The 26,911-nt window shown below is 41.2% G+C and overlaps 1 protein-coding gene across 2 annotated transcripts in view; it reads left to right on the forward strand.

Annotated features, from left to right (window-relative positions):
- ANKRD55 (ankyrin repeat domain 55) overlaps nt 1-26,911 on the forward strand; it is a 111,820-nt gene that overhangs the window by 23,450 nt on the left and 61,459 nt on the right. For both annotated transcript variants that reach the window (XM_013972762.2, XM_018065807.1), the window contains 3 exons: nt 8,203-8,325; nt 14,851-14,981; nt 17,994-18,103. In XM_013972762.2, coding sequence (XP_013828216.1) covers nt 8,203-8,325; nt 14,851-14,981; nt 17,994-18,103 — 364 coding nt within the window. The remainder of the gene's footprint in view (nt 1-8,202; nt 8,326-14,850; nt 14,982-17,993; nt 18,104-26,911) is intronic.

The following is a 26,911-nucleotide window of genomic DNA, read 5'->3' on the forward strand; positions in this document are numbered from 1 at the left end:
AAATTTAAAATATGTTCCTGTTTTTTAAAAAAATTCACTAGGGTTTTTATAAAGGTTGGAATTTTTAAAATACATGTATGTCTTTCCTTTCTCAGCACTTTGTCAAATATCAAGGACTTGTTTTCTCACTCAGGCTGTGTCTACCCTTCTAGTTGTAACACATTAATGTAAAGCTAGTAAGACTCTCTCATCATTAAAATTTGGTTTACGTTGATGATTATTAAAAATATCTGAGGGCTTCCCAGGTGGCTTGGGGTAAAGAATCAACCCGCCAATGCCTGTAAATTCAAGAGATGTGGGTTCGATCCCCACCTCAGGAAGATCCACTGGAGAAGGAAATGGCAACCCAATACAGCATTCTTGCCTGAAAAATCCCACAGACAGAGGAGACTGGAGGGCTACAGTCCATGGGATCTCAAAAGAATCAGACATGACTTAGTGACTAAACAACAATAATATATATAAATTCATTGTGGAGAACTGGTAAAATGTAGAAAGTACTGAATAATATGTAAGAAATTATCTCTATTGATGTTTTGATGCATATTCTTCTTGTCTTATATTTTTCATATATATACATATATATAGATAATTTTTTATAAAAATATAATCTACATCTGTTCATGGTAGCTCAGTTGAAAGAATGCCTGCAGTGAAGGAGACCCAGGTTCAATCCTTGGGTCAGGAAGACCCCCTGGAGAAGGAAATGGCAGCTACTCCAGTATTCCTGCCTGGAAAATCCTATGGACAGAGGAACTTGGTGGGCTACAGTCCATGGGGTCACAAGAGTCAGACACAACTTAGCGACTAAACCACATCTGTTCACATACTTCATTCTTTTTATTCTTTAATGTCTATTTTCCATTTTCTCTATTTCAGTCTCTTTCCCTCTGTGAATTATAGAATTTTTCTTTATGCATCCATATATAAGTCTATCTGTTTAACTCTCACACAGTTGGAGAGACAAAAGCCATTCAAACCATGCTCCTCCTCTAAAATTAAATGGAAAGAAAGATAAACAGATGATAAATAGCTGATTGATAGAAAAACAGACAAAAAAATAGATAGTAGATAACAAGAGGATAAAGAAAGACGGAATGAGATAAGGAAGAATGTATGTATTGTTTGTTAATGTAGATCTTCTGCATATCTTAAATGGCTTTGTGACTTTTGATAGAAAAGAATTTTTCTTGCCTCTATTTTAGATTCCATCAGGACCATCAGTTGTTCTTCTCATACTTGTTATTTCTAAATCACCCTTCCTCATATCTACAGAAATTCTTTGTACTATCTCAGGTTTAGGCATAATTATTTGCATTGACTGCAATTTAAATTGACTGTTTCTACACAATTTCCTTGGAAGTTCGTTCCTTTCCTATTTCCTAATCATTTTGTAATTTAGTATATTATCTTATGACCCAGTGGTAAAGAATCCACCTGCCAAGCAGGAGATTCAGGAGGCATAGTTTCAATCCCTGGGTAGGGAAGATCCCTTGGAAGAGGAAATGGCAACCCACTCCAGTATTCTTGCTTAAAATATCCCATGGACAGAGGAGCCTGGTGGGCTATAGTATGTGAGGTCATAAGAGTTGGACATGACTGAGCACACAAACATAGTATCTCAGGGCTAGAAGAAATTCTGAAATACATTCTGTTTTGCCTAACATCTTCCCTTCCCCAGACCTTGTGCTTCTCTCTGTGTCTGAATTCCTTCTGAAACACACCCCCTTGGCGACCACCTAGCCGAGATAGACATCTTTAACAACAGAAGTTCACTACTACCTCTTGAGGTGACCCAGGACATTTTTACAGTGCTCTGACAATTAAAATACCCTTCTGTCATTACCATTGCTATTTCTAACTGCTGGAATTTCACAGGAAAGTTTAACCATAAACTTCTCTGCCTAAAAGTTCCTTGAAAAATAATTCTGTTTATAGTAGCATCAAGAAGAATAAAACACTTAGGGAAAAAATCAAGAAGGCAAAAAGACTTACATATTGAAAACTATAAAACATTGTTGAAAGAAATTAGACACCAATAAATGGAAACATGTCTTGTGTTTCATGGATTAAAAGACAATGTTGTTAAGATGTCAATACTACCCAGAGGTTTATGGATTTGATGCAGTCCCTAGCCACATCCTGGTGATATTTTTGTAGAAATATAAAAATCCATCCTAAAATTCATGTGAAATTTCAAAGGACCCCAAATGACCAAAAGAAAAAAAGAAACTTACAAAAGAAGAGCAAAGTTGGAGATCTCACACTGCCTGATTTCAAACCATACTGTAAAGCTGCAGCAATCAAAACAGTATAGTACTGGCGTGGAGACAGACATACGGATCCATGGAATAGAAGTGAGTCTAGAAATAACCTCATACATCTGTGATCAACTTAGGAGTCAACTGAGGGGTCAACAAGGGTGCCGAGACCATTCAATGGAGGGAAGAATTGTCTTTTCAACAAATAATTCAGAAACAACTGCACAGACAAGTGCAAAATGATAAAGTCATTTACACCATCTACAACCAATACCATCTACAACCAATACCTTAAAACGGATCAAAGACCTAAACATGAGACCTAAACCTATAAAACTCTTAGAAAAAATGTAGAAGGAAAATGATATTGAATTTGGCAATAATTTCCCAGACGTAATGACAGAAGCACAGACAATTTGAACTACATTAAAGTTAAATGCTTTTGTATATCAAGACACTATCAACAGTGGTAAGGCAACACACACAATAGGAGAAAATGTATACAAATTACATATCTGATAAGGAGTTAATATCAAGAACATAAAAAAGAATTTCTACAACTGAACAGAAAAAAAAAAAAACAATTAAAAATGGACAAAGGACTTAGATATCACTCCAGAGAAGATATACAAACACCAAAAAAAGCATGAAAAAAAAGAAAAAGATGCTCAACATCACTAATCATAGGGAAATGCAAATCAAAACCACAAAACATTACTTCACACCCATCAGGCTAGCTATTATTAAAACAAACCAACACAAGAACCTAAAAACAGGAAATAACAAGTGTTGGTAAAGACAAGGAAAATTGGACCCTTTGAGCACTGTTGGTAAGAATATGAACTGTAGGAGCCACATTGGAAAACAGTACAGTGTTCCCTTAAAAAAATTAAAGAGAGAATTATCATGAAATCCTGCAATTTCACTTCTAAGTATATACTTGAAAGAATTGAAAGCAGAATCTGAAAAAATTATTTGTATACCAATGTTTGCAGCAGCATTGCTCACAATAGCCAAAAGGTGGAAACAACCCAAGTGCCCACCAACCGACGAATGAATAAACAAAATGTGTTACATACGCACAGCAGATTGTTCAGCCTTTAAAAAGAAGGAAATTCTAAGACATGCTACAATGTGAGTGAATCTCCAGGACATTCTGTTAAGTGAAATAAGCCAGTAACAAAAGGACAGATAATGTTGATTCCACTTAAATGAGATATCTAGAGTGATCAAATTCATAGAGACAGAAAATGGAATGGTTTCCAGGAGACAGAGAGGAAGGAGTGGGGAGTTTTTGTCTAATGGATACAGAATTTGAGTTTTGGAAGATGAAAAGAACTATGGAGTTGGATAGTGGTGATATAAATCATGCTGCTGAACTCTGCACTTAAAACTGGTTAAAATGCAAACTTTATGTTATAAATATTTACCACAATTTTTTTACTTAAAAAAAATAGTCAAATAAATGAAGGCAACCAACACAGCCTCACAAAGGAATCTCACAGCCATCTCCTTCTGCTGTTCATCCTATTACATAAAGTCCAGTCATCCTCAGGTCACTCTCTGAATATCCTTCAGGTACCAGCCTATAACCCATTTAGTCCATGGGCCATAGACCTCGGCATGACAATGACCAGTTAGTTAAGAAGAAAAAAAGCCAAGACTTCCCTGGTGGTCCAGTGGTTAAGACTCTGCCTCCCAATGCAGGGGGCCCGGGTTTGACCCCTGGTCCAGGAACTAGGTCCCACATACCACAGAAAAGATCCTGCATGCAGCAACGAAGATTCTGAGTGCTACAAGTAAGACTCAGCACAATGAAAAAAAGGAGAAAACCTATTATCCCCTGCGCTTCTGTTACTAGACTATTATCACTACAGCCAGAGTCCTACTAGTTGATTGTCACATTGTTAATTCCTATAGCGTTAACTGCCCAACTGCTAAAGGCTATGTGCTTTTCTAATGTGCCACCACTAAAAACCTTTTGTCAGTTAAAACTCTTTCAGTGATTAAAAAGAAAAACAAATACATGAAATCTGTGCAAAAAACTTAAGCAAAAACAAGAAATGTATTGGTTCATGTAAATGTTCCCAAATGGTGCTGGCTTAAGGTATGGCTTGATTCAGGGATTTAAACAATGTCACTTGGTCTCAATTATTTTCTTCTCTTAGCCCAGCTCTGCTCTTCTTCTCTTGTCTTCATTCTTAGGCCCTCTGCCCCTGAGATGTCCCCTATAACTCCTGGCTTCAGGGGTGGTAGGACAAAACTTGCTCCCAGCAATCCCAAAATATCCAAACTGTCATGGGCTTTCATGGGCTCTGATTGGGGCACATCCCTGAACCAATCTCTGTGGCCAGGATAGTGCTGATGTGGATTGGCTTAGTTCTAGTCCCATGTGCCAGCCCTGAGCAGGAACTAGTCAACTCCCTGGGCTGAAAGAGGAGAGGAGATTGTCCATTGAGGATAATAAGGTTAAGGTCACCAGCAGGGTAAGGGGATGCTGAGGAACAAAAACTACAGGTTGAGGCTTCCTTTGCAGTCCGCTGGTTAAGAATCCCCCTTGGAATCCAGGGAAGACGGATTTGTTCCCTTGTCTGGGAAGATACCACGTGCTTTGGGATAACTGGGCCCATGTGCCACAACTACCGAACCTGCACTCTAGAACACACAAGCTGCAAATGCTGAGCCCCCATGCAGCAACTAACTGAAGCCCGTGTTCTACAAGAGAATCCACTGCAATGAGAAGCCCGCACACTACAACTAGAGAGTAGACCCTGCTCCCTGCAACTAGAAAAAGCCGTCACACAGCAGTGACGACCCAGAGCAGCCAAAAATAAACCAAAAAATAAATATTTAAAAAAAAAAAACAAACTACAGGCTCAAAGTGAAAGTGTTAGTCACTCAGTAGTGTCAGACTCTTTGCAACCCCATGGACTGTAGCCCACCAGGCTCCTCCTTCCTTGGGATTCTTCAGGCAAGAATACTGAAGCAGGTTGCCGTTTCCTTCTCCAGCAGATCTTCCTGACCCAGGGATCGAACCTGGGTCTCCCAAATTGCAGGCAGATTCTTTACCATCTGAGCCACCAGACAGGTTCAACCACCATTCAGTTAGTTCAACCGAATATTTTATGGACTAAAAGATATTGCCTTTAGTTTATCTCTATTAAATATAATGTTGTTAGAATCCTTCTGGTAAATCATTCGGAATTCTATTCTATCAGACAGTGCATTCCTTGTTTCTCTCAGCTGTGTGTACGTAACAGTGTGGTGAGTGTGCCTTACAGATTTTATTGCACTCAGTGATGAGTACACATTTATGTATCACATTTATACATGTGATATAAACAGGTTATAAACACCATGTACTTCAGCCCACCACCATGACCTTCCTTTTGAAGTGACATCTCCAGTATCTTCGATATCAAGTCATACAACTTGACACCAGGCCCATCTTTATGCTTAAGTCTTGGCCCTGTTTCTTGTGTCCAGAGATATTATGAACAATCTTCACACAATGCCTGTGGTCCTGGGAGGGCTTCTAGTAGAGAGTGAATGCTCTATGCCATCTATGCATCCTTCATCTAGCCATCATCAGAAAGACCTTTTTCTTTATATCCCCCAGATTCCAAATGTTCTTGAAACATGCACACTCTCAAGAAAAAGCGGTAACGGTAGTAGTAGCCAAGTATATACAGCATTTACAACACACTATGCCCTGTTCTAAAAGCATATAGGGTTAAATATTAACTCATTTATTCCTCCCAGCAACTTTATGAAGCACATGGTTATTATCATCATCATCTCCATCTTGAAGACAAGGAAACTAAGACCCAGAGAGTGTAACTGGACCAAATTTACACAGCTGGTTAGTACAAACCAGGAATTGAACCCCACTGTTGCAGCTCCAGAGACTTACACTTACAGAGAAGTGGCACTTGCCTTTCACATCCATTACCACTCACTCCCAGGCTTCAGTCAAATGTACATGTGGGTTGGCTTTGAAAGAAGCTCCTACAGTAACAAATCTACCATGGTTAAATTAGGGAGCAGCTACTCACTTCACAAGGCAGTTTGTTGTCGCAAGTGAATCATTTTCAGTGACAAGCTTCTCCTGGAACACGTCAGCTGGTTAAAAAGTCATTAGTGACTTCCCAGAAGTACTGGGAAAAGGAAACCAAGCCAAGGGGTTAGGACCACTGCCAACTAAAGATCCATTAGAACTATAAAGTGTCTCTAGTATAACGTCCACATTAGTAGAAAAACACAATTCTATGAACTTTTCTTATACACGTATATTTTCCCTGAACCACAGCCACGTGTGGGAGATATTAAGTAGGGGGCCTCGGCACAGCACTTCACAAGAAGGGTCCTCATAAACAAAACTTCTCTCCCAGCCCTTTCATTGCTCCCCTGGGGTCACCTAACCCACAGTTCTCTTGTCACTTTTGGCAATACTATTAGTTGGTTCAAACATGCAAAAAGGTATAATCCAAGCGGCTAAGAAGGGGAGGAGAAAGAGATGGGACATTTCCTCTTGCCTTCCCCTAGCACAGAGTCTAGCAGCAGCTGCTTCTCTTTCAGCAGGAGGGTCCTTTCCCGAGAACCAGACTTCACTGGGCTCACATGTAAAGAACCTGCCTGCTAGCTCAGGGGATGCAAGAGATGAGGTTCAATCCCTGAATCAGGAAGATCCTTTGGAGGAGAAAGTGACAACCTACTCCAGTATTCTTGCCTGGAAAATTCCCTGGAGAGAGGAGCCTGGCAGGCTACAGTCCATGGGACCACAAAGAATTGGACACAACTGGGCAACTGAGCACGCATCAAATTCAAAGGAGTTGCATATAGCTCTGTTTCTGTTAATTAAAAAATCTTTATTGGAATACAGTTGCTTTACAATGTTGTATAAGTTTCTTCTATACAGCAAAGTGACTCAGCTATATGTATACATATATCCCCTCTTTTGTGGATTCCCTCCCCATTTAGGTCACCCCAGAGCACTCAGTACAGTTCCTTGTGCTCTACAGTAGGTTCCCATCTCATTAGTTATCCATTTTATACCTAGCATCAATAGTGTATACATGTGAATCTCAATCTCCCCATTCATCCTCCACCCCCTCTCCCCACTGGTGTCTGTATATTTGTTCCCTATGTTTGTGTGATACAGCTCTTTCTTTTGGATTCACCATGCCATGAAACCCCAGATGGTTCAAATGAAGGGCTTTTGTGAAGGGACTGCATGCAGAGATGAGGCAGGATTGAAAGGACAATGTTTGTTACCACAGGGAGCCCAGTGAGGCCTGGTTCTGGGGAAAGGACACTCCTGCTGAAAGAGAAGCAGCTGCTGCCAGACTCTGTACTAGGGGAAGGCAAGAGGAAATGCCCCATCTCTTTCTCCTCCTCTCTCCTCACCAGTCTCCTGCCATTGCCTCCCATGGACACTGAGGGCCAGGAGGCCTGGGTGATGTGCTCAGTAATGTTAGCCCACAGGATTCAGAGCAAGAGGAAAGGGTAGAGAGCCCATCTAGAGGGCCGAGAATAAGGAGCACATTATCTCCTTCAAAGGTGGGTAAACTGAGTCACTGAAAGGGAAAGTAACATATTTCAGATCAAAAAGGGAAACCCAGAACCAAGATAAAGGCTCCACTTTCCAATCTGTCCTCACTGGTTTCAAGTAGTCTGAACGCTTGGAGAGAATCATTAAATCTCAGAGGACATCTACTCCCTCAAGCTCCTTCCCAATATATGATGACGTTACAAGGCAGCCCACCGGGGCCCACCTTTCTTCAGAAGTAGTGAAGTTGTGTGTGATCAGTATGACTCAGCCTTCTGCTTAGATTCGCCAGAGATTTTCATGAATCACTTGTGTGGGTGACCCTCTGGGTGTTGTTACTCTTTCAGAGAATTCTCTCCACATACCAAGTTTGTCTCTGTTTGATTCATGAAGGTGATTCATCTGAAGAAGTTGATCTGACCATGGTTTATCAGGCAGCATCTAACGGAGATGTCAGTGCTCTGACTGCTGTGATTCGGGAAGACCCTTCCATCCTAGAATGCTGTGACCGTGAAGGTGAGCTATTTATCCATTTTGGAGCCTACAGAATGTCCTGATCTGTCCTTTCAGAAATGGCCTCCAGAGGTGAGCAATGTTAAGAAAATGATATTTGAAAGGCTACTTTGATACTGAAGGGTCAAGGAATATCCTGCCTGTAACCATGTACAGTTCTCTCAGTATTTCATTTAATGAGAATCATGAACACAAATCTTCAAACTCTTTTGTATCACCTCTTCTCATAAAGCTGTTCAGTCTGAGTTTGTTTTCAACTTCTTTGTATGAGTGACAAAAGTAGATAGGCAAAGTAGATGACATTAGAAGAAGTAGATGAACAGAAGAGGCTATTTTTGGTAGTAGTGGATGTTAGGGAAAGTGTGGTTATTAAAGCCAGGGAGCTAGGACTTCTGCTTCTGGGAAGACAGGGCAGAAGTAGGACTCTTTTTTTATTCCTTCTGCTAAATGCAACTAAAAATCCTGAATATTGTATATAGCATAAACATAAGAACACTCTGGAAGGTAGAGAGAAAATGACAGACTAGCTAAGACCTTGAGACCCAAGGAATGACATAGTGGTGAATTTCCTGGGCTTGCTTTTTGCCCCAAATTTCCAAGACTTAGAAGTGAAGAAACTGACAGTGTAAAAATGTCAATGGACAGAGAGCAAAAAAGTCCCCAACAAAAGCCTGCTCTGTAGTCAAAGAACCAAGAAAGGGATCACATAGCAAAACAAAAAACTTTTAGACAATAATGAGTCTACTCCACCAAACACTCCCACCAAAACAACAACAACAAACTACAACCTCAACCCCATTCATTCTAGCAAAGACCAAGCTGGGAGCCTGCACCTCCACCTCCACCTGGTAATGAAGTCCCCACATCGCCACCTCTGAGGCAGTGTCAGGGGATTCCTTCTTCAGAATTAGGATTCTCACCACCACCCAGTAATGAAAGGTCTTCTCCCTTAGATGTCAATGAAAGCTAAGTCGGGGACTTAGACTTCTAATCTTACTTGGCAGTACTGAAGTGGTGTCCCCCCTTTATTTCCCCTTTGGAGCAGTATCAGAAAAAAACAGCTAAAATAGAGGATTTAAGCAAGACTTAGGCAACTTATAATGCAATACTCCAAATGTCCAAGTTTCAAAGAAAATCACTTGACATACCAAGTATCAATAAGACCTCAAGCTGAATGGAAAAAACAATCAATAGATGCCAACACTGAGATGACAGATGTTAGAATTATCTGGCAAAGATTTTCAAGTAACCATGGAAAAATGTTTCAGTAAGCAATTACAAGTATGCTTGAAACAAACAAACAAAACTAGAAAGGCTCGGCAAAGAAATAACAGATATAAAGAAGAATCAAGTGGAAATTTTCAAAACTGAAAAATACAATAATTACAATTAAAAACTCAATGGCTAAGCTCAGCAGCAGAATGAGGAAGCAGAGGAAAGGATCAGTGAAATTGGAAATAGAAAAAATAGCAATGAAGCAATCTGAACAACTGAAGGAAAAAAGGGTTAAAAAATGAAGAGGAAGACTAAGAAGAGGAAAGAGGAAGAGAAGAGAAACAAAAAGGAGGAGGAGAGGAAAAGGTGGCAGCCTCAAGGACCTATGGAACTATAACAAAGTATTTACCATTGGTTTCTCTATCCTAATATTTCTGGGAAGTAATTAATCATTTTTAACCAGTTGACTTGTCCTAAGAGGAGATTGGAATTCCCTTATCATGACAATAAAATGTGTTGTAAAGTGTGTGGTTGCTCCCTAATTTATCCATGGTAGTTTCTTCATTCATTTGTTTTTTAAAGAAGAATTACTTATACATCTGCTTTGGGGTGAGAAGTTGGAAATGAGAGAAAATAGAGAAAGTCAATGAACCAAGAAACTAATTCTTTGAAAAGGTCAATAAAGCTTATAAACCTCTACCAACAAGGACAAAAAGGAAAATGAAAGAGATCCAAGTTATCACTATCAGGAATAACCCTGCAGACATTTAAAGGATAATAAGAAAATATAGCAAACAGCTCTACACACATAATTTGACCATTTAGATGAAATGGAGCAATTCCTCAAAAAAGATAAATAACCACAGTTCACCCAATAGGACTTTATTTGAATAGTTCTATAACTATGAAGGAACTTAAATTCATAATTTTAAAATTCCCAGAAAAAGACATCATCAGGCCTAGATGATTTCACTGGGGACTTTGAGAAATTTTTAAATAAAATTAATACCAACTCTACATAATCTCTTCCAGAAGAGAAAGAAACTTTTCTGAGTTACGATTATGAAACTAATATTCAGTTCAGTTCAGTCACTCAGTCGTGTCCGATTCTTTGCGACCCCATGAATCGCAGCACGCCAGGCCTCCCTGTCCATCACCAACTCCCAGAGTTCACTCAGACTCACGTCCATCGAGTCAGTGATGCCATCCAGCCATCTCATCCTTTGTCGTCCCCTTCTCCTCCTGCCCCCAATCCCTCCCAGCATCAGAGTCTTTTCCAATGAGTCAACTCTTCACATGAGGTGGCCAAAGTACTGGAGTTTCAGCTTTAGCATCATTCCTTCCAAAGAAATCCCAGGGCTGATCTCCTTCAGAATGGACTGGTTGGATCTCCTTGCAGTCCAAGGGACTCTCAAGAGTCTTCTCCAACATCACAGTTCAAAAGCAGCAATTCTTCAGTGCTCAGCCTTCTTCACAGTCCAACTCTCACATCCATACATGACCACAGGAAAAACCACAGTCTTGACTAGACAGACCTTAGTCAGCGAAGTAATGTCTCTGCTTTTGAATATGCTATCTAGGTTGCTCATAACTTTTCTTCCAAGGAGTAAGCGTCTTTTAATTTCATGGCTGCAGTCACCATCTGCAGTGATTTTGGAGCCCAAAAAATAAAGTCTGGCGCTGTTTCCACTATTACTCTGATATCAACATATGACAAAGATGATATAAAAAATAAACCTATAGACCAATACTCCACATGAATACAGATATGGACAGACATCCTTAGCAAAATATCAGCAAATAGGGACTTCTCTGATGGTCCAGGAGTTAAGGCTCTGCACTTCCAATGCAAGGGGCACAAGTTCAATCCCTGATTGGGGAACTAAGATTCTACATGCCGTGAGGTATAGCCAAAAAATAAAAAGTAAATAAAAAATTTTAAAAACCAGCAAACAGAATTCAGTAATATATAAAAAAGAATTATATACCAGGACCAGATGTGGCTTGTTCTAGAAACGTAAGTCCATTTCAACACTTGAAAATTGAGGCTCCCCTGGTGGCTCAGTAGTAAAGAATCTGCCTACCAGTGCAGGAGACATGGGTTCGATCCCTGGTCCAAGAAGATCCCACATGCTATGGAGCAACTAAGCCCATGCACCAGAGCTACTGAGCCTGTGCTTTAGAGCAGCAACAAGAGAAGCCAGCGTACTCCACCTAGAGAAGAGCCCCCTCTTGCCACAACTGGAGAAAAGCCCATGCAGCAATGAAGACCCAGCATAGTCAAAAACAAATAAACCTTGAAAAAAGAAACTTGAAAAATTAAGCAATGTGTCATTTTAACCAGCTAAGAAGAAAACCCACATGATCATATCAGTTGATGCAGAAAAAGCATTTGACAAAATTCAGCACACATTCATTATTAAAAACTCTCAGAAAGATAGGTGTGGAGAGGATCTTCTTCAATTTGATAGATAGTATCTACAAAAACCCCTAGAGCTAACGTTTTACTTACTGGTGAAAGGCTGAATGCTTTGCCCCTGAGATGGGCAACAAAGCAAAAAAGTTTATTCTTTCTCATATTCAACATAGCCCTGGGAATTCTAGCCAGTGCAAAAAAGCAAGAAAAGAAAAAAAAAAAAAAACCAAGCATACATATTGAAAAAGAAAACTGTTCCTTTTTTTGCACAACTTGATTGTCTACATAGAAAATACTAAAAAATCTATCAAAAGCTCAAACTAATGAGTTGAGCAAGGTTCAGGATACAAAATCAATATACAAAACCAAATTTATTTCTATTAATATATACTAGAAATGAACACATGGACATCAACATTAAAACCACAATACCAAGTAAAATCACTCAATAAAAAAAATTTAGGTGTGAATAAAACAAAATACATTCAAGACTTACATACTCTAAACTATAAAATGCTGATGAAAGAAACCAAAGATCTAAAATAAATGGAGAGATCATGTTCATGGATTAGAAGATTCAATATAGTAAACATGAAATGCTCCCCAAATTCATATACAAGTTTAATGCAATTTCTATCAAACTCAAGTAAGATGTCTTTTGTGGATATAGACAAGATTATCTAAAATTTATATAGAAAGCAAAGAAACTAGGAGAGTTAAAACAATTTTGAAAAAGAAGGATGAAGTAGGGGAGAATTCAGTTCAGTCGCTCAGTTGTGTCTGACTCTTTGCGACCCCATGGACTGCAGCACGCCAGGCTTCCCTGTCCATCACCAACTCCTGGAGCTTACTCAGACTCATGTCCATTGAGTCGGTGATGCCATCCAACCATCTCATCTTCTGTCATCCCCTTCTCTTCCTGCCCTCCGTCTTTCCCAGCATCAGGATATTTTCAAATAAGTCAGTTCTTTGCATCAGGTGGCCAAAGTATTGGAGTTTCAGCTTCAACATCAGTCCTTCCAATGAACACCCAGGACTGATCTCCTTTAGGATGGACTGGTTGGATCTCCTTTCAGTCCAAGGGATGCTCAAGAGTCTTCTCCAACACCACAGTTCAAAGACATCAATTCTTCGGTACTCAGCTTTCTTTATAGTTCAACTCGCACATCCATACATGACCGCTGGAAAAACCATGTCTTTGACCAGACGGACCTTTGTTGGAGAAGTAATGTCTCTGCTTTTTAATATGCTGTCTAGGTTGATCATAACTTTTCTTCCAAGGAACAAGCATCTTTTAATTTCATGACTGCAGTCACCATCTGCAGTGATTTTGTATTACTAATCACCTCCAATAAGTGTGTGCTGTACCTGTCTGCCTAGTCAGCATTGCTTTCTAAAGATACTTTCAGATTCTGCATTGTTCAAACCAACTCAGGCTTAACCCTGCCTGTTATGTCCCAAATTATGCTGATTCCCAAGGTAGTAATAAATAAACTTAATCATCTGCACAAAATGTTTTAATCAAGCAATTACAGCAAGATTACAAAAGATTTAACAGGGTCTAAAAATACATAATTTATATTGGGCTGGCTAAAAAGTTCCTTCAGTTTTTAAGTAAAAACTCTCTTATGTATTTTCTGCTGATTAATTCTAGACACTTTTCATCTAGTGCTGTTTTCAGTGGTCTATTTGACAGCAATAGAAAGTGAAAGTCAAGCCACTCAGTCGTGTCCGACTCTTTGCAACCCCACGGACTGTAGCCTACCAGGCTCCTCAGTCCATGGAATTTTCCAGGCAAGAGTACTGGAGTGGGCTGCCATTTCCTTCTCCAAGAGATCTTGCCGACCCAGGGATCAAACCCAGATCTCCCGCATTGCGGGCAGACACTTTACCATCTGAACCACCAGGGAAGCCCTGGGGGCAATAGTTGGAATTAATTGTTTGGTTTTTCCAGGAGCTCATAATAGAGGACGACCTTCCTATCCCACCATATACATGTCACCTTCTTTGGATTGAAGACCGGCCTGTGGTGTGATTGGTGGTGGTTCATTTTACTTGTCCCACAGTCTTTTATGTTCCCACATTATTGTACAGAATCCACTTGTCATTACCCATCACAATTTGTTTCAAAAACAAAATGTTTTTGTACGTTTAAGTAGAGAATCACATGCAAAAATATGGTCAAAAGTGTTTTTTGCTTAACTTATATGGAATCCAAACATCAAAGTGATTAGCATAACCAAGCAGGTGCAAATGATTTTCCATACTTGATTTGGAAATTTTGATATATCAGCTACCTTCTGTGTGGTATAACTTTGATCGTTCTCAGTTAATGTCTTGATTTGATCATTATCAGCTTCAACTGGTCTACCCAACTGTGGAGCATCATCCAGCAAGAAATCTCCAGCATGAAACTTCACAAAATACTTCGACATGTTCGATCAGTCACAGCACCTTTCTCATTCACTGCACGAATCTTTTTTTGAGTTTCCATTGCGCTTTTATCTTTGTTGAAATAATAAACATAATATGCCGAAAATGTTGCTTTTTTCTTCCATCTTCAATATTAAAATAGCTACAAAAATTCACCAATTTTTATAATTTTTTAAATGCATGCTGATGTGACAGCTATCACAGTACAGCCAAACAAAATTGTTTAGAATGAAGTTAGAGACAAGTGAGCACTACTAGAGACAGCTTATAGAAAATAAAAAAAACTTTTGGCCAACCCAATATAAATGCAGCAACAATCATCATCTCTCTTCAGCTCAGCAGCTGAATTTGTGCTGAGGGTAGTTCATCTGCAAAGAGCATAATAAATGAACAGGTAAATAAAGTTGACTCATAAATTTCACAAGTCAAACATTTTTAAAAGCTGTTGAAATGTCTCATTCCAGGATGTACACCCTTAATGCATGCGGTTTCTGGACGTCAAGTGGACACAGTGAAGCTGCTGTTGAAGATGGGAGCCAATATTAACACACAGGATGCTTATGGCCGCACGAGTCTCTGCCTGGCAACCTATCTGGTACCAACTGTATCTGTGGCGGGTGTGAAGGAGTGGGGTGGACTAGATGTGTTGTTACGGGGCCCCTACTTGCAGAAGAGTGATCTTCGATTTGTGCAGCTGGTCAATAGAAATAGAAGTGAAGAAATTTTGCCTTAATCATCTCCAACATTTATATAATCACTTAGAATTGGTAGCATGGATTTAAGTCGTTTTGGATCTTCCTGATAAGCCTCTAGGAGCTTCCCTGGTGGCTCAGTGGTAAAAAATTCACCTGCCAATGCAGGAGATGCAAGATCGATCCATGGGTAGGAAAAATCCCCTGGAGAAGCAAATGGCAACCCACTCCAGTATTCTTGCCTAGAGAATCCCATGGACAGAGGAGCCTGACGGGTGACGGGCTATAGTCCGTGGGGTTACAAAAGAGTTGGACGTGACTAAGCAACTAGACAGCAACAAACAGCAAGCAAACAGAATACACTGGAATCAAGGGACACTTCTAAAATTCAAAATTTCACATTTCTTGGGCCAGATAGCCACTTCAGAGACAGGGAGAAGTTCTCTAGATCACAGTGAGCAGTGAGCTTAGCGAGTTGCCACCGTTGCATACAGCTCTTTCTGGGAACGCATTCTAAGGGCTTGCGTAGGAAAGTATGCCTGCATGGCAGCATGGCATTACACTCTACTGTTGACACCACCTCTGTTTGGAAGCCCAAGGCAGGGCCCCTCACTGGCTCTTCTGAGTTTCCCTGGAGGTGAGAATACATAGCGTCTTAGTGATTACACTGTGAAGCCCACCACTCTCTCTGGCAATGTTTGAATTAAAGTATTAAAGAGAAACTTGACAAAGGGAACATTCAGAAATTGTCTCAGTCACAGATTCAAACTCAATATACAAATAAACTTACCAAAGAGGTGTAGTCCTAGGCAAATTTCTTCACCTCTTTACGCCTCTTTCCTCATTTGTAAAATGTAACAAAAATAATACCCTAAGTTGGTCACAATTGAAGGAGAACCACATGCAGTCACCCAGCACATAGTAGTACAAAACATAGTTTTTTGGTTCTAAATAATGACCATGAAATTCAGATGTAGTCAATAGTTTTCTGATTTCTTTTCTGAAGAAGAAAAAAAGAAAACCACATACATACTTCCATGAAATGTTGCAAAATGATAAAAAATGTTTAAAACCCTCCATCAGAAGATTTGTTTTTCAAAAGCTATAAAACTTTGGCAACTCTGAAATTTGTCCGGTATGCTTTCCTTTTGGTCTCCTGCTCATATTTTTCCTTTTAATCAGAGAACTAGATGACTTAGGCATTAGGAATTAAAACCAGATTTAATATCTTAGTAAGCGATGACTCAAGACTGAAAACTATTTGCCTCTACTTAACACTCAGATATTATTGGTCAGCTCTACAAAGCCATATTCAATCTTAGAACCTATGAATTTTACTGTGCTTTTGTTGAAAGTTTTTTTTCTAGACTTTTCAGAACTGAAAGGTCTTATCATTATCTTTCTTTCTCTTCCATGCATTTAGTAACATTTTTATTACTACCAGTATTGCAAGGGAAAATATTCAGTAATCTTTCTCGTTACTGGGTAATCTTGAGGCTTAACTATACAAGAACGGAATAAAGCAGGGAAAGAAATAGAGTTATATTATTATTCATAATCATAACTGAATTTACTTATAAGTTTATTTATAATTAGGTGGGAAACCCAAGTGATTCTGGATGAATGTTGGAGGTATTCTCCTTGACATGTGAGCCAAGCTCAGTTATCAGCAGGGTTGGGTCAGTTGCTTAAAGTATTAATGAACAGAAAGGAAGGACTAGCCTGCAGTTATAGTTTCCCTTTGAAATCAGAGGGACAGTGGAGAAATGACCCAATTTTAAGTGCTAACCAAGGAGGAGTCAAGCATCAGATGTGGCAATATCAGGTCTCAGTCTGGTGAATTTGTAGGCAACAGAGTTCACAGGAGGGGTCTTGGGGAATTCAGAGGTGGATAAAACAACAATTGGGAGCACATAAGAGGGTGCTGGTAATAGATCCATATTCAAGAGCAGAAAGGGCAGTGAGTGGCTGGCAGGGTCCCAGCCATTGGAGTAGAGCTCAGTTTAGAATTCTAGGGATCAGAAAAGAGACTGACTAGAGTAACAAAGATATTATCTTTGGGGTTGCTAGAAAGAGAACTTGGAAAAGGGGATGAAGGGCCATACCTCAGATATAGGTGAACAGAGGCATAGAGTGGAGTTTGGGACATAAAGACTTAGGGACTTCTGTGGTGGTCCAGTGGTTAAGAATCCTCCTGCCAAATCAGGGGACACAGATTCAATCTGTGGCGTGGGAAGATTCCACTTGCTGATGGGCAACTAAGCCCACGCACCACAGCCGCTGAGTCCAAGCTCCACAACTACTGAAGCCCTCCCACTCTGGACCCCATGCTCCACAACAAGAGAAGCCACCTCAGTGAGAAGCCTGCACGCTGTAACTAGAGAGTAGCCCCCGCTCGCTGCAACCAGAGAAGCCCTTGTGCAGAGACAGAGACCCAGTGAAGCCAAAAAGAAATAAATTAAATTAAATAATGACATAGGAGCCCAGTTTTAAAAGCAGACCATGGTATCCAGTTTTGAAATTAGCATGATTTGGAGTTAAGCCAAAAAGGGTCTAGAGTTGACTAATCATCCTCATCACTTGCCACCTTTGGCTCTGGAAACTGAGTATAAAATGGGAATGAATCTCAGCGAGTGGCCCTAGAACTGGGGAGACAGAGGCAGAAGACTCTAGGATCCGTCTGCCCCTGACAGGAAAATGTCCTCTGGAAACTCAAGAATCCACACCTCAAGACCTTCCGTCCTCTGCTGTCTGAATGGGAGGTATGGGCCTTAACCAACCACTTCAGGTCAAATAGAATATGTTTTTAGCCAAACCAAAAGAAGAGAAGGAAAGAAAACTGGAGAAAGTTTCTTGGACTCTTGTTACTATGTCATGCAGGATTGTGTTGTATAACATTGCTTTTGCTCTTCCAGGGATGGCTGGAAGGCTGTGTGAGTCTACTCAGAAATGGTGCCAAGCACAATATCCCAGATAAAAATGGCCGTCTGCCACTGCACGCTGCCACTGCTGAGCCTGATGTGAGGTACGTCTGTAGCCAGGTTCACACGACATTCAAATCGGGATGCATCCAAGTTGGATTAGAAGCTCACCTAATCCAACCCTTGTAGCAAATAAAAACAAAATCTATCCATTTCTTTGGTATTTTCAGCACACAGGACCACATCTCAATGCATCAAAATACCCTGGAATAATCTCAACTCTAATATCACTCTCAATTTGACTTTGATAAAACCCTTTTCTCCTAGTCTCTGATTTAATACGAAATGCTACGTGTCATCATCTGAATTTGTATATTCATTCACTCAGTCAATCAATGATTAATTCAATAACTATTTATTGCATGCTTAGAGTGCCTATTATGGACCAAGCATTGCTCTAGGCCTTAGATTTCCACATGAGCCAGACAGTGGCTCTGACTTCACAGATCTTACTTTTGGGTGAAGGAGTTCAGTGACACACTAGCAAACAAATAAATAGTATAATTTCAAGTAGTGATGAGGGCTATGACAGAAATCAAACAAGGTAAGAGAACATTACTGTCTGAACTCAGAGTCATCAACATTTGAGGGTGGTGTCAGCTACAAATTGGCACTTGTCACTGGCACTTACCATCTATCTCTGGGTATTTCCCAACTGGCACTAGTGATAAAGAATCCACCTGCCAATGTAGGAGACACAAAAGATGAGGGTTTTATCCCTGGGTCAGCTGATCCCCTGGAATAGGAAATGGCAACTTGCTTCAGTATTCTTGCCTAGAAAATTCCATGGACAGAGAAGCCTGGTGGGCTTCTCTATATAGTCCACGGGGTCACAAAGAGTTGGACATGACTGAGCAACTGAGCACACATCTACCTCTATAAAGATTAAATCACGTGCCGCTATAGCTGCTGATTTTCAAACCCCACCCCCACCCCTCTGCCACCCACCCCTCACCTCCCCACATCCAGGAAAGGAGTTCAGGAGTTCAGAGCAGAAATGAAACATGCTGTGCTCAGGGGAAAACTGGGAGAACAGGTCTTCAGATGGTTAGATATTTTCAGGAGCCAATGTTATGAGCCCAGTTCTTGTATCTCCTCATATCTAGAAAAGCACTAAAATCCTCCACGGTGATGACTGCTCCTTGTGACTAGCAAAAGCTTCATGAGACTGGAAGAAACCTGGAAAAATGAGCACTTGACTGCATATATTCCCCCCTCCCCAAAATCTCGTATATACGCTGACCTTCCCCGCTTCTTTTCTGGAGTAGTTTCTCAGAGCTACTTGAGTTCTCCCCGGCTACAGTCCTCATTTTGCCCCCAAATAAAACTTAATTCACAAGTCTCATGTTGTGCATTTTTTTTAAGTCAACAGCTGGAAGGAGGCAAAGACCCAGCAAAGGAGACTGAGAGGGCAGGGGGTAACCAGTGGGTTAGCAGGAAAACCAGAAATGTGTGATCCTGGAGGCTATGCAAAGGAAGGTCCTCAGATAATTACTTTCTTGTAAGATGATTGTGCAACAAAGGAAAAAGCTTTGCCCAGAGAGTCCTCTGTACTGAGTGGCCTGGATCCCCAATCTTTCAAAAGCCCCTCCTCGCAGCTTGATAACAAAGTTTCCCAGTATGGAATCAGCAACACTCCAGGCACTTCCTGAACCTTTGCTGACAGAGCAGACCTCTGACAGGAATTTCACATCCCAGAGCTAGGCAGTAGGCCAGCATCTCAGGGGCTGCCTTCTGCTGCCTCCTCCTCCAAACCCTGTGTCCAGAAGTAAACTCAAGCCTGTGGGGGTTGAGGCGACCAAGGCCCCTTCCAGGTTGAGAGGTGATAGGGTTTCTTCATTTCAGTCTGGTTTACACTAAAGTAAGAGGACTTGGGAAATTCCAGGACTATTCCCAACCAAGTCTTGCCTTTTATTATCATTGGATCATATCCAGCAATAATAGAAAACTAAGATTTACTCAAAGCCCAACAAAACAAGGAAGTTTAGAGAAGAAACAGGAAGCCCAGAGCTAACAATCTGTGGACATCATAAAAAGATGACTACATTTTGATGAAAAAAGAATGACTTTTCTAGACGACCCACAAAAATATTTAGTCACAAAATCATACTGTTTTCCCAAGAGTGTGTGTGTTAATCGCGTCTGACTCTTTGCGACCCCATGGACTGTAGCCCACCAGGCTCTTCTGTTCATGGAATTCTCCAGGCAAGCATACTGGAGTGGGTCACCACTTCCTACTCCAGGGGATCTTCCTGACCCAGGGATTGAGCCTGGGTCTCCTACGTTATAGGCAGATTCTTTACCATCTGAGCCACCATGGAAGCCTTGCTGCTGCTGCTGCTGCTGCTGCTGCTGCTAAGTCGCTTCAGTCGTGTCCGACTCTGTGCGACCCCAGAGATGGCAGCCCACCAGGCAAGAACACTGGAGTGGGTTGCCATTTCCTTCTCTAATGCATGAAAGTAAAAAGTGAAAGCATTTTAACATAATACAAGTTTATTCCAATGTAGGTTTCCTGGACTGGGAGCAGGGGATGATTTAGAGATGCCAGCTTGTGGCTTCATTATTTCCTAGTATCACAGAATCCTTTTTGTTCAGCCTGCAGATAGGGTAAGAGGAGAGTATTTCTTTAAAAACTCAGCCTGTAAATGACACAGTTCACTTCTGCTCACATTCCATTAATAAGGATGAGTCATTCAGCCATAAGGTACGCTAGGGAACATAGTCCCTGACCAAGAAAGAATCCACATCCTGGCAATGACTCCAATCCAAGAAAGGGGGACAAGAATTTTGATGAGAAGCTGGCTCTGCCAATAAACTATTGCACCTGATGGGTGAACTAAGCCTTTGCATCAAAATCCTCAATTTGGTCAATAGAGTAAGCTTATCATCTGAAATCACTGCAATAATATATTCAAAAACAATCTAAGCATACTTCCTCTTTCGTGGATTTGTTAGACTCATTCTTATTATGCCTCTAGACTCTCTAGGACTTACATTACATCACTGTAACTGAGAGAACACAGAGCTGTGGTTTCCCCTTCTCATGAAACTGTCCCAAATGACCCAGTCACCACCTTTGGAAGAGCTGAAGCCAGAAAAATAAAATTCTCTTTGTACTAATGATATAGTTTCATTGTCCTAGATGGACAGTTTGCTGATTTTGGAAGACAAAATCTGCTTTAAATATGGTAATGCTAGCTGCTGTAACTAGTAAAACCCAAAGGGTAAGATTAAATGTTCCAAAACCAAAATTAGCATTTCTGATCAATGTTATCCAAAAATGAATTGGGTTAAACCTTAACAACTGTTGAGAGAAGAAAATTATACAATGTAAGAGTTGTGAATTAAGTTTTATTTGGGGCAAAATGAGGACTATAGCCCAGGAGATAGCATTTCAGATAGCTCTGAGAAACTACTGCAAAGAGGTAGGGGGAAAGGTCAGTGTCTATGTGATTTTGGTGAAGGGGGGAGTACATACATTAACCACGTATTTTTGTAGAAGGTTACTGCAAGTCACGAGAAGCAGTTGTCACCATGAATGATTTTAGCGCTTTTCTAGATATGAAGACATGTAAGAATTGGGCTCATAAAGCCTTCTTCTGAAAATATCTAACTCCTATTCTGAAGTTAAGGCCTATTCTGCCAGTTGTTTTTCCCAGAGCATGGGGTGTGTCATTCTTGATCTCCACCCTGAGCTCCTTTCAGGGGGTTAAGTCAGCAATCTCAGCAGTTTGGACTGAATCTTTGTAGAGGTAGATGGCAAGGGCCAACCTTTAGTTTTGTACAACCAATATAACTAATCAGCTGACTTTGTTACCTAGAGAACATTTCAAAACTAGCTTGATTGAAAAGATTTCTTACAGAATTACATACTTAAAACTAGATACTTTATCATTGTTTTATTGAGAAATCTTATGGTTGTGGCAGAGCTTGATAACATCTGAATTAAATGTTTCAAGGCAAAACTAACCAAGCCAAAGAACTTGGGCTTGAACATAGCCCAAGAACATAGCCCATTTATCTGTCTACTTGAACTCAGAATTACTTTCTAAGAAAAAATCTTAGTCTGCTTACAGGCATCTTCTAATCCTAAAATCATAATGCAGAAGGGAGTGACCTTCCATTAAGTCATATAAATCTGTTCAACTATTTAATTTTCTTAAATGGACACAACTTTAGGCCAGCTTGTCTGACCATTGAAGCATAGAGGTCTATAGTTATAACAAGCATGATGATGACAAGCAGCATTGATTATTTATCATGTTCTGAGAAAATTCTGAGCACTTTCTATGTGCTATCTCATCTAACCTTTACCACACCTCTGTGTGATAGGTAATATTTCTATCCCCATTTTACAGAGAAAACTAAGGCATCAAGAAGACAACTAATTGCCTAGTGCATGTGTGAAGATAAGTAACCTGCCCAGTGGCTCTGCCGTGCTCCTGGAGTCCACTGCTATGGATCCTGTTGAGTTCATTGTAATGGCCACACTTTGTCATTAAGCCCTCAGTCTACCCCGAGAGGCCTTATGAGAAACAGTCTTATGGGACTTCCCTGGTACTCCAGTAAATAAGACTCCACTTTTGCAGTGCAGGAGACACAGGTTCAATCCTCAGTCCAGGAAGTTCTGCATACCATGTAGTCAAAACAAAAAAAGAAACAGCCTTACAGAACTCCTTATTGTCTGACTGTCAGGAAATGTTTTGTTCATTACAGTGTCCAAAAACTATCTTTTCTGAAAAACCGCACAAGAAAAATTTCTACTAAAGGAGGAATTCGTGTGCTGCTTCTGATGAATTATTTTTACTATGTGGACACTGTGACTTATGATCAGGTTTCTCTCTTTATATATTTAGAAAACTCAAAACCCAATTTGTGTCTCACCTCTGGCATGCGCATAGGACCATAATTATGTGTTCTTTATCCTGCCCTCATTTTCTCTCTGCCTACTTTCTTCTTGTGATCTTGTCTTACTATATGTATCTGAAAACCACCTAACATCCTTTTCTTGGATGGAGGTAAAGGGTGGGCAGGAGTGCCAGCCCGGGTGTCAGACTGGCTGAGGATGAATCTGGCTGCATCTCTTATAGACACTATTATCTTGGGCAAGTTAACATATTAAGGTCCAGCTTTCTGTTTTTAGAAAGTAGGAGTAATCCAGTACTTACCTCCTAGGTAAGGAGGCAGAAGTAAATGAGAAAATATGTGAGAAAGCACTGAGCAGCATCAATTGTCAGTGTTCACTGTTAGTGAGGATGATGAGGGTGAGGATATTGATGATGATGATGGAAGACAGAAATAAAAAGGTGCAATTGATCAGCCCTAAAGAATGAAACCCCGAATACGCCACCCTGGCCTTTTCCACCTTAGCACACACAGGTCCACAAAAAATACAACCACACAGGTACATGTACACACAGTCCTGTACTCACTACATGAGCACACATTTCCTGTGAAGTTCATCAGGGTATAAACAGCACTTCCCTTTGTTTTAACCTTGGGACGTAGAGCATTGCAAGATTTTAGAACCCAGTGAACATCAAACTCAACCATTAGCTCCTCTGAAACTCCCTTCTCTGCCTTTGCCAGTGTACATGCATGTATATTTTTCCTCTAATCATAAGCACATGTGCTGGCCACATTGTGGACTTGTACTCAGGTACTCAGACTCCTTTTAAAATCTACTCATCCCTAGATTTCCAAACAGCACACACTCCTTCCACTCGGTGCTTGCTGGAGACTATTTAGAATGAAGTCTCAAACTTCAGCAGCTTGTAAAGTAGCCAAGGGGACACTTCAATTAGCCCTTTGCCTCCAGAGAGATTTTGGTTCTCTGATGGAAACAACTCACTAGCAAACCAGCCAGTCAATGTGCAGCCTTAGCTAAGCGATAGCTCAGTGGGGAATCTAAGCTCCTGCAGGGAGGAAGGACCAATAATTAAGAACACGAGGGCAAGCTGGATGGACAAAAGCAAAGGAGCACAAGTTTCATCTCATGAGTCCCCTTGCTTTGAATACTCCACTTCTCAGCAGGTCTGAATTTTCTGCCTTTCAGCTCCCCATGGCTATTCTTGCTTCCTTGGCTAGGGCATTCAGAGGGCGCCGATGTGAAAGAAGGGGCATGATCATTAACAAAGCTGCAAAGAGCATGCAGTTGTGTTTGTACAACGTTGTGCATGCTAGAGTTGGAAGGCAAGCAGCGATTTCCTCTGAAAGCAGTCACAGGGCTCTCTGAAAGTAATTTTCATTGTCTCCATGGTTACCAGCAGATTTTTTTTTTTTTCTTGCCAAAGTGGCGGCAGCTCTGCCTCTTTTTATTCTCTTGATTGCAGCTAGAGGGAGGAAGGAAATCATTTCTGTGAGATTCCGCTCTCTAGTTTCGAGATGATGCCTCCTAATCTGCAGTGGGTATTTCATGGCAGCTTACTCCCACCACTGGGCAGATTCTGGGACAGGAGAGCAGACGGCGGTCTTGGGGACCCTTTTCCTCAGTCATCCCCAGGGCCGAGTCCGGTTTCAGGACTGTGAGCCCAAGGGGCCAGCAAAACAGAGAAGCTCCAGGAGTCAAGCCTCCCTTCTTTCCAGGATACTTCTAACTGAGCTCTCCCTGGCCAACCAATCACCTCATGGCAATCAGGGGACCCCAAGATATAAGGGGTAGGACCTTTTTGTAATAAGAAATCAATCATTATATAGAATTTATTATAGTATATAAAGCCCATTCTAAGAGCCTTATGGGCATTGACTCATTTACAGTTACAACAGATCTTTAGAGAAGAGGTGTTATGTTTATTTTACAGGTAGGAAAATGTACTCACTGAGAGTTTCCTAATGAATCCAAGGTCTGGCTGATTGGTGAGGGAGCAGGGGATCTCACAGAGGCAGTCTGGCTCCAGCCTCTGTGCTCTCATCACCCTCACTCTGCATGTCTGCTGGGACCTGGGTCTCCTGTCCTGACAGCTGGGAGGAGGTGGGCCTGATGCTGTGGCTGGAGATCTGAGAGATGGACAGAGTTTTAGCTAGTGGTAATAGATGGACTTGGGGGTTATATGATAAACAGTCCTGGGTTAGCTTAGCACATAACAGGAGCACTAAGAAAACAAAACTAAGAGGTCTGCAAGTCCACTGGTCATTAAGGCAGATGTGGGACAAGTTTCTTGCAGACTGCCTCTGAACCACAGAACAATATTGAAGCACCAGGCTGAAATCAGACACCTGGGTTCTGTCCAAGCTGGATAACCAAGGCAATGTGTGCTGACTTGGCAAGCAATGTAGTGCATTGGGTCATTTGTTCTCATAAAATGGGAGAGAGAGAGAGAATATCATCTGTAAATTTGTACCAGCTTTAAGATTGACGGCTTAGTGGCTTAAGGAATCAAATGGAGGCAAGCAGAATAGATTTGCATATATCACTCAGAGTCATGACAGGGAAAACATGAAATAGGGATGACTAAGAAAGTTTAATGAAAGGCTATTTGAAATTAGGGCTTCTCTAGTGACTCAGATGGTAAAGAATCTGCCTACAATGCAGGAAACCTGGGTTCGATCCTTAGGTTGGGAAGATCCCTTGGAGAAGCGAATGGCTACCCACTCCAGTATTCTTGCCTGGAGAATTCCATGAACAGAGGAGCCTGGCAGGCTACAGTCCATGGGGTCACAAAGAGTTGGACACGACTGAGCGAGTAACACATTTGAAATCAACTAACAAGAGATGGTGACAATTTCCACCCCTACTCTCCTCCTAACACAGGAAAATGTTTCACCCGGACCTCACAAGAGGTGAGGAAGGAAGCTCTTATTGGAAACTGTGTTGTAGTCGTAATTGGAATGCAGGAGAGGGGCCACCTGGCAGGAGCCCAGGCCTTTTGTAGAGGAAAAAAGTCATTGTCAGAAAGGGAAGTGGCTCCTCTCCTTCCTCTTGCAGGTTCTCCCACTGACCAAACCCAATGGAAGTCAGAGGGCAGGGGACCTGGATAATGACATTGTTGGAGGTCAGCCTTCAAAGCAGGAATCTGAAGGGCAGAGGCTGGATCTGAGAGGCAAAAAGAAATATCCAGCATAGGGCTCACCCCGTGATCTTCGGAGGCTCACCCAGGATGTGAGAAGAGGTCTTGATCTCCCCACCTCCATTCCCATCTGGGTAGAGTTCGCTTCCTCCCGTGTGATCACGCTGCTCTGGAGCAGCCCCAGAACAGCTTGTCTGACTACAGACGATCTCAGTCTGCTCAGGGTCAGCCAAGGATAACCAGACTAGACACAACTGACCCCCTGCTCCCTCTCATTCTCCTTCACTCAGCACTTACACCAGATGTACCCTAGACATCAGACCATGGCCATCAATAAGACAGAGAGAGAGAGACAGAGGAAGGGAAGAGAAGAGAGTGCAGGGGAGGGGAGGAGAGAGAAAGAGAGAAAGAAAGTCACCAGTTACCCTCCCCTCATAAAGAAGCTGTAAAGGAAAACAAAAAACAACATTAACCATAATGCAATTATTTTTGTAGCATCTTCTCACCGGATGGAAGAATTCTAGAATTCACAAAGGATAAAATAAATATGCCATTTTCAGTCATAGCCACTGTTCCTTTAAAATCTGTATACTAGGAGCTTTACACCTGTCACATTATTTAACTCTCACCACCACCGTCACTGTTATTATCCTTTTTATAGCAGTGAGGACCAGAAGCTCAGAAAGGTCATACAGTGGTGAAACCAGATTTAAATCACAGCATTGTCCTGCCCCCCCAAATCAGTGATAAGACTAGATTTAACACAAGAAGCCCAGTCCGTTGCTCTGTGATGACTTAAAGGGGTGGATGGAGGGAGGGAAGGAGACTCAAAAGGAAGGGAATATA

The sequence above is a fragment of the Capra hircus genome, chromosome 20 (genome assembly GCF_001704415.2).
Source record: "Capra hircus breed San Clemente chromosome 20, ASM170441v1, whole genome shotgun sequence".
In the NCBI taxonomy this organism is placed as follows: Eukaryota; Metazoa; Chordata; class Mammalia; order Artiodactyla; family Bovidae; genus Capra; species Capra hircus.